General features: G+C 40.7%; 1 protein-coding gene and 1 long non-coding RNA gene across 3 annotated transcripts in view; one reads left to right on the forward strand and one right to left on the reverse strand.

The window, feature by feature from the left end:
* Positions 1-239: 239 nt before the first annotated feature.
* On the forward strand, positions 240-4,059 carry LOC141375183 (uncharacterized). The gene is made up of 2 exons (XR_012382801.1): positions 240-1,537; positions 1,710-4,059. It is a non-coding gene; the product is annotated as an uncharacterized lncRNA (long non-coding RNA).
* Positions 2,391-15,382, reverse strand: part of pkd1l2a (polycystic kidney disease 1 like 2a) — a 65,794-nt gene continuing 52,802 nt past the window's right edge. For both annotated transcript variants that reach the window (XM_017357234.4, XM_073907456.1), the window contains 17 exons: positions 15,194-15,372; positions 14,950-15,096; positions 14,649-14,848; positions 13,689-13,933; positions 13,086-13,299; positions 10,096-10,541; positions 9,876-9,972; positions 9,642-9,782; positions 9,385-9,570; positions 7,454-7,784; positions 7,193-7,326; positions 6,983-7,110; positions 6,735-6,895; positions 6,415-6,625; positions 3,872-3,973; positions 3,658-3,789; positions 2,391-3,571 (listed from right to left, as the gene is read on the reverse strand). In XM_017357234.4, the coding sequence (XP_017212723.2) occupies positions 3,446-3,571; positions 3,658-3,789; positions 3,872-3,973; positions 6,415-6,625; positions 6,735-6,895; positions 6,983-7,110; positions 7,193-7,326; positions 7,454-7,784; positions 9,385-9,570; positions 9,642-9,782; positions 9,876-9,972; positions 10,096-10,541; positions 13,086-13,299; positions 13,689-13,933; positions 14,649-14,848; positions 14,950-15,096; positions 15,194-15,372 (3,180 nt within the window). In that variant the 3' untranslated portion in view covers positions 2,391-3,445. The remainder of the gene's footprint in view (positions 3,572-3,657; positions 3,790-3,871; positions 3,974-6,414; positions 6,626-6,734; positions 6,896-6,982; positions 7,111-7,192; positions 7,327-7,453; positions 7,785-9,384; positions 9,571-9,641; positions 9,783-9,875; positions 9,973-10,095; positions 10,542-13,085; positions 13,300-13,688; positions 13,934-14,648; positions 14,849-14,949; positions 15,097-15,193; positions 15,373-15,382) is intronic.

Raw genomic sequence — 15,382 nt, forward strand, 5'->3', positions numbered from 1 at the left:
TCTCCAGGAACAGGGTTGGCCACCCCTGTTCTAGTAAATGTAGTAATAGCTTGATTAGCTGGTTCAGGTGTGTTGATTAAGGTTTGAGCTAAACCAGGGATGGGCAAACTTGATCCTCGAGGGCCGGTGTCCCTGCAGAGTTTTGTTCCAACACTAGTCAAACACACCTGAACAAATTAATCAGTGTCTTCGAGATCACTTGAACTCTATGAGGTCTGTTTGAATATGGTTGGAGCTAAACTATGCAGGACACTGGCCCTCCAGGATCAAGTTTGCCCACACCTGAGCTAAACTCTCCGGGACAGAGGCCCTCCAGGACCAAGATTGGACACCCCTGCCCTAATCACTTCAAAGCAGTGGTGCCCAATCTTGGTTCCAGAGTGTCCTGAATCGTTTAGCTCCAACCCTAATCAGATACAGGTAATTAAGCTCTTACTAAGCATGCTAGAAACATCCTGGCAGTGTTTTGAGGCAAGTAGAAGCTAAATTCTTCAGGACATCATCCCTCCTGAATCAAGTTTAGACACTCCTGCATCAAAGGCTTAACTGCTCTGCAGTTTAAGATGTACAAGGGAAACCCTTTATTGCGCATTTTGAATGCTGGTTGACCTAAACTGTCCTAAATAAGGAAACTGCGCTTCCTGTTGTACCCATTTTTAAGCAACTTCCCCTGTGGAAAGGATAATGGTGACCTGAAGTGTCCATCTAGTGTGCCCTTCCAAATCCTATATTCTAAAACAGGGGTGATCAAACCCCTGAGGGCAGGTGTCCTCTAGAGTTTAGCTCCAACTCGCTTTAACACACCTGCCAATAAGTTTCTAGTATACCTTGTAAAGCTGCGTCCACATTTGAGTTTGAGCATGTGAAATTCTGTCATATGGTGCTACAAAAAGGGGCGGGATTAAACAAGATGATTAGACAAAAAAAAAAGTCCATGTTGTAAATTCCTGTCCAGAGAGGTCATGTTTTGATTATTGATTGGTCTCACACAGTCACGCTATGCGATTTCGCAGGTAAGAGTTCACCAAGCTTGAACTTTGCAACGCAGCGAACTGCAAAACTTGCTGCACGACCTTGCGTTTCTGGTCTGATGCAAGTCTTTGGGGAGAAAAGTCTAGTGTGACCGCAGCTAACGAGCTCGACTAGCTGATTCGGTTGATTCTAGTTGGGGTTGGAGCTAAACACAGCAGAACACCAGGCTTCCCGGAGCGAGTTTGGGCACCCCTGTTTTGAGCACTTCGGTTTGGAATCACTCTTAAATATGGTGACCGTTATTGTTCTTAGTCTGACTCTGAAGTGCCCTTCAGAGCTCCGTGTATGCCATTTGGAATGCACATTTTGTAGAAAATTTTTTAACAAGTGTTGCAGCTGGACTACTGGACACCGGCCCTCCAGGATGCTGATTGGAGTTGACTGTTTGTAGGGCCAGCAAATGGTAAGTCTATTGTCCAATTTTGCTTCTCGTAAGCCATTGATTTTGCAGATTTCAAAGCCAAATACACCTGTGCCAACTAATTAAGGCCTTGCTTTAGAACGGGTGGCCAACCCTGTTCCTGGAGAGCCACCTTCTTGCAGATTTCAGTTGCAACCCATATCAAACACACCTGCCTGTAATTATCACATGGTGTTCAGGTCCTAATTAATTGGTTCAGGTGTGTTTGATATGGGTAGCAACTGAAATCTACAGGAAGGTGGCTCTCCAGGAACAGGGTTGGCCACCCCTACTTTAGAAACTTCCATGAGTGTGTGTTGAGGCAAGTAGGGGCTAAATTCTGTAGGACAGTTGTCCTCCAGGAGCAGCTGTGGAAACCCTTAGTTTAAAATGTAATATATTGTTCTACTTAATCACAGAAATACTTGAAAAAAAGTGGAATGATTGAGGCAGTTTATTTTGAAATTGTAATGGGTTTTTAGGTAATGCTGCCCCCAAACTTCTTGGATACCCCACAAGAAGTTACGAAATTTTATGTAAAGGTGCAGTATGTGACTTCTGAGAAACATGATTGATATTTCAAAGCATTGCCAAACAAAATGCCCCTCCCTTGTTAGCTCTGCAATTTCTAATCCTCTCATTTGGCTTTATGGGATAGTAAAGTTTCTGTTGTCATCCGGCCTCAAACACACCCACTTACATCTCGTACAGCTCCAATGAAGCCCCATTTGGTTCTACTCTTCAGAGATTTTCTGGAATGGGAGGTGGGAACTGAACAAAGTTGGCAAAGTTGGTGCAGAGTGTTTTTAGATACTAAATGATGATTTTTTTTTCAACCACAATCATATCTTTTTATTCTAACCCTTGCCTCCCAGAGTTGCTCCGAAGGCAGGGCAGAAATGAGACATGCACTTATAGCCCTGCCCTAAAGGCAATCCATGTGACCAGAAGTGAAATGTTTTGAGGAAGGGAAGGTTGTATTAAATTCAATATGGGCAAATTGATTTTTACTAAATGATGATGTGCACAGGTACATTGTTTATAAGAAGCACAACTATATACATATAAGAGTAAAATTTGAATCCATGCTGACTTTAGACTGCTGATTTGTTGGACAATTGTATTAGGACAAAACTGTCCTAATACTAAAGCTAACATTATCACAAGTTAAAGCAAGTCTGGCTTCTGCTCTCAAAGCTTCTGCTTTTTAATGTCTATCCAGCGCTGAGAAGCTCTGTCTTGTCTATTAGATTACCAGACAGAGAAGTGTGGCTTGTCACTCCAGAGTATGCATGTCCACTGTGTGCTTTATGCCACTACATCCAACGTTTTGCATTGCACTCAGTGATGTAAGCTGTTTGGCCTTGGAAACCCATTCCATAAAGCTCTACACACTGTTCTTGAGTTAATCGGAAGGACAGAGTTTAGAGGTCTGTAACGATTAAATTAGGATCACCCTTCAGCTTGGCAGCCCTGATCGTTCCCTCTCTAAAGTGCCTTTCATAGATTATTTTAGTTAATTTGAAATGAAGCACAAGATACTGATAATTGCAGTGGATTTGTTGCCAGATACTACTAAATTCATACTTTAATTTTGCTAAAATTAGCATAATCTAGAGGCCTTTCAAAACTTTTGTCAGGTAGTATAGATTAGTGGTGTATACAAGAGTTTCATTTGTTGAAACCATTCTCAAGGTAATTTTACTTCACATTGTTCTCGTCTAACAACAAATAATGAGATCTACTTTCCACTCAGAAAAGCTGACATGTTGATTGATGTAATATAATAATAGGACAAACACTCTAAGACAAAGTTGCATATTTCATGCAGTAGTTGTAATAACTGACAAACATTCAAGCAAAACTAATGTATAGTAGGTAAGGTAAATGTCAGGGGAAAAGCTTAGCATTATATATGTTACAAGAACCATGACTAAGCATTCAAATACCAAGAGGCATTTCGCAGTAAGGGTAGCATGGACTGTCACATGGTTGTACAGACAAGCATAATTCCTATGATATGACTGAGGCTGTAGTCATTGGAGCATCTGCGTTTGTTTGCTTTTTCTTGCACTTGATGCCAAGGAGGCTGCAGACCTTCATCAGCATCAGTTCCACGATCTCCTCCTCTTCAGAGGGCTGAGTGAAGAGAGATTGGTCAGTCAATTGACACAATTATAAATTTCAGAAATATAGCACAGCTTTGGATTGACTAAAATATTTACTGTGGGGTGAAGTTGCTCTTCATTGAACGCCACCAAAATCACTGATATAAAGAGGTTGAGAACCACAAAAGTCATAAAGATGATGCAGGATCCAATTAGGAAAGCTCCCAGAACTGGGTTGTAGTCCAAAACCTGTTGGTAATTGATAGGTTAAATGAATAAATGCTTAGACAATGTGAGTGAGAACCGATTTAGTACAAGCTCTTCAGTTTACCTCATCATAGTTAAAGATACCCAGTTGTAGGCAAATAATGGTCTGTGCAGCCTCAAGCAGAGTTCTGTACGAGTTGAGCCTCCAACCGTACATCAGATTGCACTGATGGGATTCAAAATGAAAGAAGTGTAAATATGCTTTGCCATGCATCAGACTGATGAAATAAATGACAATGTCCCTTAACTTGCTGATTGTTTTTGTGTCTAGTCAGTGAAATAGCATGTGCACAACACCTCAAACACTGCAAAAAATGCTTTTCTTACTTAGATTTTTTTGTCTTGATTCTAGTCCAAATATCTAAAATTTATCAAAATTTATCAAAATATCAAAATTTCTAAATCAAGAAAGCAAAACATATTGTCTTGTTTTGAGAAAATATATTAAGTGAGTTTTTTCTTAAAACAAGCTACATAATCTACCAATGGGGTAAGCAAAATAATCTTACGTCAAAAGAAAAAAACAAGATTAATTTGCTTAACGCATTGGCAGGTTATTTTGCTTGTTTTAAGGAAAAACTCACTTAATATTGGCATATTATTTCTCAAAACAAGATAATATGTTTTGCTTGTCTAGAAAATGCTTCTTGATATAAGATACTTTAGATATTTAGACTAGAAACAAGACAAAAAATCTAAGCAAGAAAAGCATTTTTTGCAGTGATTAAGAGCTATGATGGCAAAGATTACGATCAAATTCGGTTTCATTTCCTTATGTATCATGTTCCTTATGTATTTACTTGAGATGGCTACTGCTACTGTTTTGTAGACCTCAGTGTGCTTAGCAGAAGTGCATATTGAAGGCCCATAGTGACCACAAAGAGGGTGCATACAAGCACCCTTTTAAGAGCAAAGACGATGAATTGAACATCTGCAATCTTGGGAAATTGAAATTATCTGCTAGACCAGAGGTGTCCAAACTCGGTCCTGGAGGGCCAGTGTCCTGCAGATTTTAGCTCCAACTTGCTTCAACACACCTGCAAGGATGTTTCTAGACTTCCTAGTTAGAGTTTGATTAGCTAGGCAGCTGTGTCTGTTTGGGGTTAGAACTAATCTTTGCAGGACACCGGCCCTCCAGGACCGAGTCTGGACATCCCTGTGCTAGTCCATGAAGGCCCATATATGCTTCAGATTTCTTTTGTGCTCTTTGTTTAAAAGAAATATAAGTTCAAAAAGTGTAAGATGGTATGCTCGCATGTATTCCTAAACACAAAAATAGGGGCGGAGAAGGGTTGGATACCGAAACTCGGTACCTTTGTAAACGGTATTATCCGGACCAAATCAGCATTGAAATTTCGGTGTCTAATTTCGATACCACTGGTGCTGCGACAAGAATGTAAGAAGCATCAAGGGGTACATTAAAGGTACACCTAGGTATGAGTTGTGTGACACTATTTCTAAACATTTAATTCTTAATTGATGTATACTTTAAACTTTTTATTATATTGTTTAATCATTTTTTTTTTAATTGTCAAAAGATTTTCTAGAGTCATCCACCATAATTTTTTGGCTCAAGTGTCTTTTCAGGCGCACGTTTTAAAAGTGTCTATTTAGCACCGGAATCGAAATAACCCCAAACAATACCCAACCATATGGCTGAGACCATATAAGAACATTTTCCTAAATATCTGGCAAACAGCCTTCATAAGAAGTGCCACCTCAGCATATTTACATTGTTTTCTATTTGTCAGGGACAGACACTGAATGGCGTCGCCAGTGTGTGCAAACTCATAGAAAAGATGTGGCGCATTGAGGGGGGCTTCTTTTCCAGTGTGTGACTCTCTTTGTGTCTTTAAAGTCTCTTCACAAGTGATCCTACAGGTGAGGATCCATCTGTTCCAGCTCTGCTACTTGACTTTCCAGTGTATTTATGTGGCTACTGATTTTGTTTTGGATGTTGTTTTTCTGTCTGACCTAACAAATCAGGGGAAAGAAATCTCATGTAAAGGAAGGTAGGCGTTCCAGAACACAACCACAGATTGTGTAATTGCCGCAGACCAATGGAAGCTCAAAGGAGCCTAAACTAACTGCCCCAAAAGTTTATGGTGAGCAGTTTTGAACCGCTGAAACTCATTTTGTTGATGTCATTTTAGTTTGTGTTTTTAATTTTGGTTCAATTATACCAGGGCCTTAAGTGAAGATGAAGTGTGCTAGGGCCATTAAGACGATCTCTGGCCTTTAAACCAGGGATGTCCTGGAGAGACAGTGTCCTGCAGATTTTAGCTACAACTTGCCTCATCACACCTGCAAGGATGTTTCTTGAAAGCCTAGTAAGAACTTGATAAGCTAGCCATGTGTGTCTGATTGGGGTTGGAACTAAACTTTGCAGGACACCGGCCCTCCAGGACCGAAATTGGGGACAGTTCAGCTTCAACCCTAATGAACCTCATATTATCTAGCTTATCAAGTCCTTCAGAATTAGTTCTTCAGAAAGGTGTGATGTTGAGTTGTAACTAAATTGCCCTGTTGCCATGGTTGTAGGCCTTGATCCTAGTCGGTTTTCATTACACATCCAAGAATGTCAGGGGAGCATGATACTGTACTCACGGCAATGGAATAGGCTAAAAACATGATGGTCATGACCACGATGAACCCAGAGATATCGGTCCATGCCCGCTGCAGTGTAGAAGTGATCATGTGTAGCTTGGGATTTAGTCTCAGCAGATGCCACAGCTTGATGGTGGCCAATAGAACCAAGAAGGCTATCAGATAGCCCAGTACAGCATCTGCAGTGGCAGTCTCATTAAAACTGACAAACCTGTTGGAGAAACAACTACATTAGTTTTGAAGTATTTGCCTTTGTTTACATGTATGTTGCTCAGGAATTGACTGATTAATCTAAAAAAAAAAAACATACTTTTACTCACATGTCTTTGTTATTTTGGTAGAACTCAATGTCCCTGTTACCCAATATTGTTCTCTTGACAAACACAGATAATGCGCTCCAGCTTAAAATGATGATGGCTAACTCTAAAAGGTTCCACTTGCTTTTGAAGTATGCCCATTTCTGCTGCTTCATCAGTTTGCCCTGTTAAATCCAGAGGAATATTGTCTATTATATCTTCATTGATACGGACTGCACCATCTACTTTAAAGTCCTATAAGAGACCTTTACCTGTACAACCATGTAGTAAAGAATAAAGATGTAATAGATGGCCTCTGACGCCATAACAAATACATGAAAACCACCAGTGGACTGATAAAGATGGACAGCCTGCACCTCACTTCGATATTGGAACGTACCTGCAAAAACAGCGAAATGATCACGAGTCTAGACTTTGAGAACATGGGAGTCCTTTGACAATATCAGAAGGAGATTTCTCACCAACTCCTGTGGTCTCAAATATGAGCGTCACAATGCAGAAGAGGTTAACATTTGCATTATAAACAGTGAACTCCACAAAAACAGCCCGTGTATACACATCCAGCCAGGTGTTGTCAAAAAGATACTGAAGAAGTCTGTAGACAGGAAAGAAATGATCAATTGCTCAGCTTACAGGAAATCAGATCAACTGACAAGAAAGAAAGGATCAACTGTAACTTCTACTTTTGAATCTACGGTGGTTACAGATAATGCCACATGTACCTGCTTGCATTCTTTTGATCTGGACCTAGGTCCACCACAAATCCTCCTCCTTTATATAGGGCCAGACCACCCCAAACAGGGTTTGCCCGAAGTTTGGCCTGGGTTTGGTAGTACCATGGTTTAAGTACAGTCTTTGAGCCATTCACATTTCTTGTCTGGTTCCAGCCTGGACTGTAAGACCCCATGTCCTCTGATTCCCAGGAGTATGGGGCATGGCAATCACGAACAGAGTACTGCATGGGGTTGGCAATTTTACAAGTGTCTCTTCTCACTCTAACCTGACGGATTCGAGCATTGCCAACAAGTTTTGAATTTCCATCTGTTATGAATCCTGAAATGGTATTACACAACAATTTAAATTCAGTGGTACAAATTCCATTCAGTGTTTAACCTTTAATTAGTAGGCAATTTTCACTTTTCCTGGAAGCACACCAACAGTACAATTTTGGAGGTCTCCCTTGTGTTGTGATGTGTCTAAACTTGCCTTTTGTATATTATGTAAAAACAATATGTGAGCCAACAAATACGTCTAAATTCATAGTAAAACAAGGCAAGAAGAACCTGGAACATCTAGTGGACAATTAACCTATCCCATTAGACACAGCAGATAAGATAGAAGTGAAGTGACAGTGCTGATTCAGGGATGTCAGGTGATAATCACAACATGGTGGATGTAGTTTTATGCAAACAACTTATATTGCTACTTATCTAATTGTTGTGAAGTTCAAATTCATAGGTTGGACCTTTGGTGTCTCTACTAATGAGATGGTGAGTTGAATCGGGTATGTTTGACTAGGACATATTTGACTATGGCAGCGTCTGAAATCGCCTACTTCTCAGTAGGTACTGCATTTGAATTTAAATGTACTATGCCATTAGAAGAGTTTAGCTGCATCCCAAATGGCACTCTATACACTGTGCACTCATGCACTATGTACTTATGCACTTACACACTTAACAGGATAGTACATGTATGTAGTGTTGTTCCAAATGGCAAACTAATGTTTTTTTACTAAGCGGAAATTCAAACGGTTTCCCTAATGACGGTTGCCAAATAAGTGAAATAAACGACCGAATTATCAAGTAATACCTGCCATGAGTATTGCCGCATTCACCATCGGGAGGCGCTATAATCACTCTCGTAGGAGAATTTTGCTTTCACCATCCAAAATAAATAAAGTTATTCAACGTGTGTCCGATAGCTCCGCCTCTTCCGCTACATAAGCAAACCTGCGGTTGTTGAGTGCGTGAAGTGTCCATCATTACACACTTCATTTTACCAGCTGAATGAGTGCATTATCCGGGTAATTAAAGTGCACTTATTATTTTTAGAGTTTTCAGTGTGAACACACTACTTACACTATTTATACTACAAAATGGCGTAGAATAGTGCATAAGTATGCGATTTGGGACGCAGCTTATGTTCTGGACAGTATGAATGTCAGTAGTATGAATGGTACTCAGATGTACTACATCCGCCATTTTGTCATCATTACATGACCTACCTGCATCAGTTCCATCACTCCCATTCATAAATTCTCTCGCGTTGCATCACGGGATAGCGTAGCATCCATCAGATGCACACTTTAGAATCTTGCCGGAAGTAGTTGGTCACCCGGGTACTTCTCACATACTGTTGAATTCTTTGAATTTGGACATACTACTCGGCTTGCGCACTGTTTTTGGTTTACTACATATATTTTAGAAGCATGCAATTCCGGACGCAGCTAATATGTACAGCTGGTATGGCTCCAGGAACACAGTTGGGCAAGAAAAGAACATTTTTAAAATATGTATCTTACAGTGGTTTAGCACTGTATTTCTTCATGTTAAAACTGCCCCCACCAAAAATGCGAGCAAAGCTTTATGCATAAATTTAGTTCTGGGCTTGGATAACATTAAGATGTACACAGTACATATAGACAGAATACCTGGATATTGCCCATACAGATTACGAAGCAAGGAAGAATTTGCCCAAATGAAAATATCTTTGTGGTTCAGAGTCTCTGAAATGCCAGTGCTGAAGCTCTGTCGAATATGATGTGTAAGGTAGTATGCATTTGGATCTCGCTGCCCATATGCAACCAACAGAAGCATCCAGAGGAATCCGACATAAACTGCAAGGTAAAAGGCAGTGTCAAACAAGCCAATCTTTGCATAAAGAAAAGAGAAGTGATAATCTACGTACTGAGTATCTCTCGGATGAGCGCAAAAACTTTCTGTTCTTTGATCATGTTATTTCTCATTTTTTCTATGTCGGTGGGAGGAGGAGGCTTATAGAAACTACATGTGCTGTCTCTCCTGGCAATTCTGACTGCATCAGGATCATCTGTGGAAAGACATTTCAGTTGAAGTTTTACCACACTTATCAGATGATCATCAAAGATGGAAAGATAATTCATGTTTCTGATGATCCGATTACCTGTGTTGGATAAAGTCCCATCAATTGAAACATCGCCATACTCATCTTGATCAACAGTTTTGAGTACAAGAGCAAAGAAGACTGCAAAGCCCAGTACCTATTTTAACCAACACAAGACAATCAAGTCCAAGTCTCTTTGGCAACAAAATGTCTAGAAGACACTCTTGCAATATTTCCTAAGATCCTAAAATCAAGGACTTATGTCCGCTTTATATCTTACTTTTACAGGTTGGGTGATGAAGAGGCTTTCAAAGAATGACACCACCATTGAGATAAGCCAGCTGATGGAGCGCTCCTTTCCATAGGTCAACCCATACAGCATCGTGAAGTATGCTGAAACGCCACTGGTGGCTAAGACAAGAAACCAACCAACAAATACAAACCACCAGGGCAATCCTTTCTGACACTTTCTACTTCCTTCCTTTTCACTGGCCTCTGACGGGCTGGCGCTACGAGTATGCAGACCAGAAAAGGAGACACGAGGTTCAAGTAAGTTCTTCATGCCTTGCACCTGCAGTACAGCCCGGTTGTAGCTGTCTGGCTTTGAGAAGGATGATGGCTCTAGCAGTCTCAGCTCTCTCTCCACATTATGCAGCTGCTTGTAGAGATATTGGCTGTAGATGCTGTGTTTTTCATTACACTCTTGGCTTTCACAAAAACTGCTCTCTGTGGTGGGAACAAAAACATTATTGTTTAATGTGAGAGCTAGCTACCGGCTGTGTGTGTTTACAATAGTTTGAAAATGTGTTTGTCTCTTACTGACTTCTTATTTTTTGTTAGTTAGTCATGTTAGTCAAAGGCAACAAAAGTAAACACATCATACAGTTTTAAAGTTAAGGTTTTTATTATTAAGGGAAAAACAAAATCCAAAATACTTGAAGTTTATTTATAAACTAACTTGAAGAGGAGCTTGTGCTTATGATTGATCATGGTTGGTCCCACATTAGCTAACGCATGATTCACTAATCGGAGGATTCCTAACTAACTGTAAATGACCAGAGTCTCTTACCTCAGTTATCTTCACCTTGAAGAATCCCCCCTTCCACCTCTACTCCTTCTCCTTTCCCTTAATAGGGCAGCTCGGTGGCCCAGTGGTTAGCACTGTAGCCTCACAACAGAACATCACTGGTTCAAGTCCTTAACAGGTCAGTTAATGTTTCTGTGTGGAGTTCACAAGTTCTCCCTGTACTCGCATGGGTTTCCCCAAGTTCTCTGGTTTCCACGCACAGTCCAAGACATGCATCATAGGTCAATTGACCAATTCAATTTGGCACTATAGTAGAGCTGTACCAGCAGTATACCTCTATATAGAAATTCCTAATTTGTCAATAGCCCTAAATAAGAGGGGAGTTCTCGAAACCTACCTGAGCTCAAAATCCCCTCTTGCCCTGCCAAAAGAATGGAGCCCCAGGGACAGCATGCCATATATGCTTTGTAATCAATCTCAAGCTAAGTGTGAACTCTTGAAAGCCCTGTGTGAAAAAGTGTGTTCCCCTATGGCCCGTTTCCACTGAGTGGTACGGTACGGTACGGTTCGGTTTGGTACGCTTTTATGGCCGTATCCACTGTCAAAAGGCATACCGAACCAAACCGTACTGTACCACTTTTTTGGGACCCTTTCTAAAGGGTCCCAAACTGCAGAAAGGGTTCCAAAAGGTGGAGCTACACGCGCAGCTGAACGCTATTGGTTTACAGAGATGCGTCATTCGTTGACTCAACAAGCCAGAATGTAAACAAAGGACCCGCCATGTTTGAAATACACAGCGAGAGATTACAGCGGAATTATAAATACATATGCAGCCATGGTCGATCCTGCAAACAAACCCTGTCGTCGTCATAATAAACAGCCACAAAGCCATGGAGAAGAGCAGATTCACCCTGTGCCGCGTAGTTTTTAACGAGCCAGTCTGAAGCCCGAGTGGTTTCGCTTTCTTCCTTGCGCTCGCCGCGCGTCTCTATCTGAAATAACAAATTTCTTGAGCTGATAATAATAACATGCACTTGATTATTGACAAGCTTTGGAAACCCGATCCTGTGAGAAGCTGACAAACGCGAGAATGACACATTCAGAAAGAAAAGGACAAACGCGAGAGTGGAGCACGAAAAAAAAAGGCGAAGCCAATGAGCACGTTATTTCTTCAGCAAACGTGAACAAACTGCCTTGTTTTAATCTTTATTATCACCTTTTGGGCTAATATGAACTGGGAATGATGGAATTACTCTCTAACAGAAGCTTCATGTGCTGCTGAAGATTGCAGACACAGATGAGAGGTTTGGCGCTACTGTCTGTAGGCTATACTTTGTGTTGTTTAGAACCTAATTAACGACGAAATGTCTGCTTTGTGTAGTTCTTCGGTAGTTGGTAACATATCGGAGACTGTAAGGGTCTGTATGTGTTCATATATGTTCATTTATTTATTTATATAATTACAGACGTTAAAGTAGGCTATTTTGCACTGTCATTGATCTGGAGTTATAATCAACTCCTGTTTATAGAAAGGTTAGTAATAAACATTTATACACAAGTATTTATGTGTGTAAAGCATCTGTTTTGTGAGAAGTGCTTTTCATATGATATGTGAACAACCTGTGCAGCTTTACTGTAGACATTTTCTCGAGTGAAAATGACGTCGACTGAAACTTTGTCATACACCACGCCCACCAAAAGGGTACCCTTTATAGTGGAAACGCAAGCCTGATAAAGGTGACCCGTACCGACCCGAACCGTACCGTACTTGACCAGTCAGTGGAAACGAGCCACTAGTTCACAGGTGTCAAACTCCGTTTCAAAAGGGCCGCAGCTCGGCACAGTTTAGTTCCAACCCTAATTAAACACACCTGATCAAACTAATTGAGTCCTTCAGGCTTGTTTGAAACCTACAGGTAAGTGTGTTGGAGCAGGGTTTGAACTAAACTGTGCAGGGCTTCGGCCCTCCAGGAATTGAGTTTGACACCCCTGCCCTAGTTAAAACATAACTGGTTTATCACGATGATTACTGCCACACCTGTTCACAATCAAGAAGCTACTATAATAGGACCTGCCTCTGACAAAGTGAAGTAGACCAAAATATCCTCTAAAGCTTGAAACCTTAAAGAGATCAGACTCAGTGATTAAAGTAGGTGGTCAATTTTCAAGTTCTAACTGAAGTGCAAGCTTAAAATTGGAAACTGGAATTATGTTATGAAACGGACTGCTTTGCATGGACTCACCTTTAAGATTTACACGGCCAAGGGAAGCAGCAAGAGTTTGCTCATTTTTAGACGAGTCATTGTAAAACTCATTTCCAACTCGATTATGTTGATGAATTATCTCTTCAACCAACGACAGGAGATTGTTTATATCTGTTTTTGTGGGGTCTAGTTCTATCCTTGGAACAGGTCTTCTCATGACTTTATAAAGTGACTGTGCTATTCGTTTGATGTCCTGAAAGAAAAGAATAATGATAATTAAATATAGTCATAAAACAGCAACTTTTAGGACTAAAGCAGTGCACTTTTCACCCCATAGACTTCTATTCATATGCACGTGAATGCGACAGACCTGAAAAGAAAGTTAGTGTGACAAAATTTGCAGTTCGCTGCTTTGGAATGTTCAAGCTTAATGAACTCTGAACTGCGAAATCACACCACGTGATTGCGTGAGACCAATCAAAGATGAAAACCTGACCTCTCTGTACAGAAATTTAAAATATGGACCAATCGCTAGCTTGCTAATCATCTTGTTTAATCCCACCCCTTTTCACAGCATCGTATGACAATTTGGCATGCTCAAACTCTAGTGTGACTATGGCATAAGAGATTAGCCATACTTACCTTCATCACAGTATCAGGTGTGATTTCCTTCTGGTTATCGTGTAGAGGCTGATTTGGAGATACGCGTCCAGTTTTGCCTTGCTTTGTGGAGTCTAACTTGGACTGTTGCTTTAAAGACGATTCAGATTTTTGCTCTCTTGGACGAGCATTTCTGAAGATGCTCACAATGAGGAGATTGATTGGAAACATGATAATGGAACTTTGTATGCCAATCATGACCTGTTGCCAAGTGAACTCAATTTTACCTGTAGTCAATGCAAGGAGATATATGGAAAGATGTTGTGAGTCAAGAAAACATTAACAGGGGTGTCAAACTCTCTGCTCTGGACAGTTTAGCTTTAGCCCCAAATAAACACATCTGGTCAGAAGGGTTGGATCTAAACTCTGCAGGGCTATGACCCTCTAGGACAGGGGTGGCCAACCCTGTTCCTGGAGAGCCACCTTCCTGCAGATTTCAGTTGCTACCCATATCAAACACACCTGAACCAATTAATTAGGACCTGAACACCATGTGATAATTACACGCAGGTGTGTTTGATATGAGTTGCAACTGAAATCTGCAGTAAGGTGGCTCTCCAGGAACAGGGTTGGCCACCCCAGCTCTAAGAACTGAAGTTCAACACCACTGATTTAGAAGGTATAATTATACGTTTTAAGAATAAGGGAAATGAAAGCTTACTTCTCTATACCAAGTCCAGTTGTTTAACAATAATTTTGTCATGATGTTCTTTTTTTTAAACTAGCAAACTCCATACATCCTTTACTACTGGATACATGCTGAGCGCCTTTGATAGCCATCACATACCAATAACTGTACTACTAATAAACAGTGGAGCTTTATTGAATTTGATGTGATGTAATGGAGATCTCTTAGCATGATAAAATTCTAACAATATGCCATAGTGAATATTTACTATGTTGCTTATGGGAACTTTCTAGAGATTGTTTTACTGGCCATACCCAGGTCCATGGTCTGCTCTGACGGGTCTGACGGGATACCCCAGAACATGATACTGGTCAACATCGTGCAGAGCAGTAGTGAAAAACAGCAGGAGACACGCTGAACTCTAGTGAAATTACTACTTGGAGGGCGACTGATTACAGAAAACCAGATGTGACCATCACGGAAATCTTTCGCAGTCTTTGCGAAGAACAGATTACTGCAAAAATTGAAGACATTAAATTAAGGTTAATGACAAAGTAACTTAAGTTTTGTATCACATATGAAAACGTATCCCAAAACTTGATCGTAGTTACATACCTAAATCTTTTTAGGTCCATCTCTGTTGCTACAGGGAAGACTTTATCTAGTGTACATTCTCCCAAGTCTATAGATAACCACGAGTTGCACAGGAAGTGCCACTTCTGCCCATTCTCCAGGTCCTGTACCGTTACCTTGTTAACATACCTATATAAGATATTTCAAAAAGATACAGTAAGTGATGAAGCTATATAGACAAAAATGCCATGCACTCTAAAAATCTGACATGACACATTAATCTTACCAAGCAGGGTAATACCCTGAGTTGTCATGCCAGAGCCTTATACTTTGCAGCTCCCCCAATGAAAAAGGAGTGGTCAGCAAGAACAAGTCAAGTCCTCCCCTTTCAAACACTGGCTTTTCAGGGTCAGTCAAATGATGAGGTTCACTTTCTCCCTCTGAGCCCTGTAGAGTCACTGTCACCTAGAGTAAT

This window comes from Danio rerio, chromosome 7 (genome assembly GCF_049306965.1).
Source record: "Danio rerio strain Tuebingen ecotype United States chromosome 7, GRCz12tu, whole genome shotgun sequence".
NCBI classification, from domain to species: domain Eukaryota; kingdom Metazoa; phylum Chordata; class Actinopteri; order Cypriniformes; family Danionidae; genus Danio; species Danio rerio.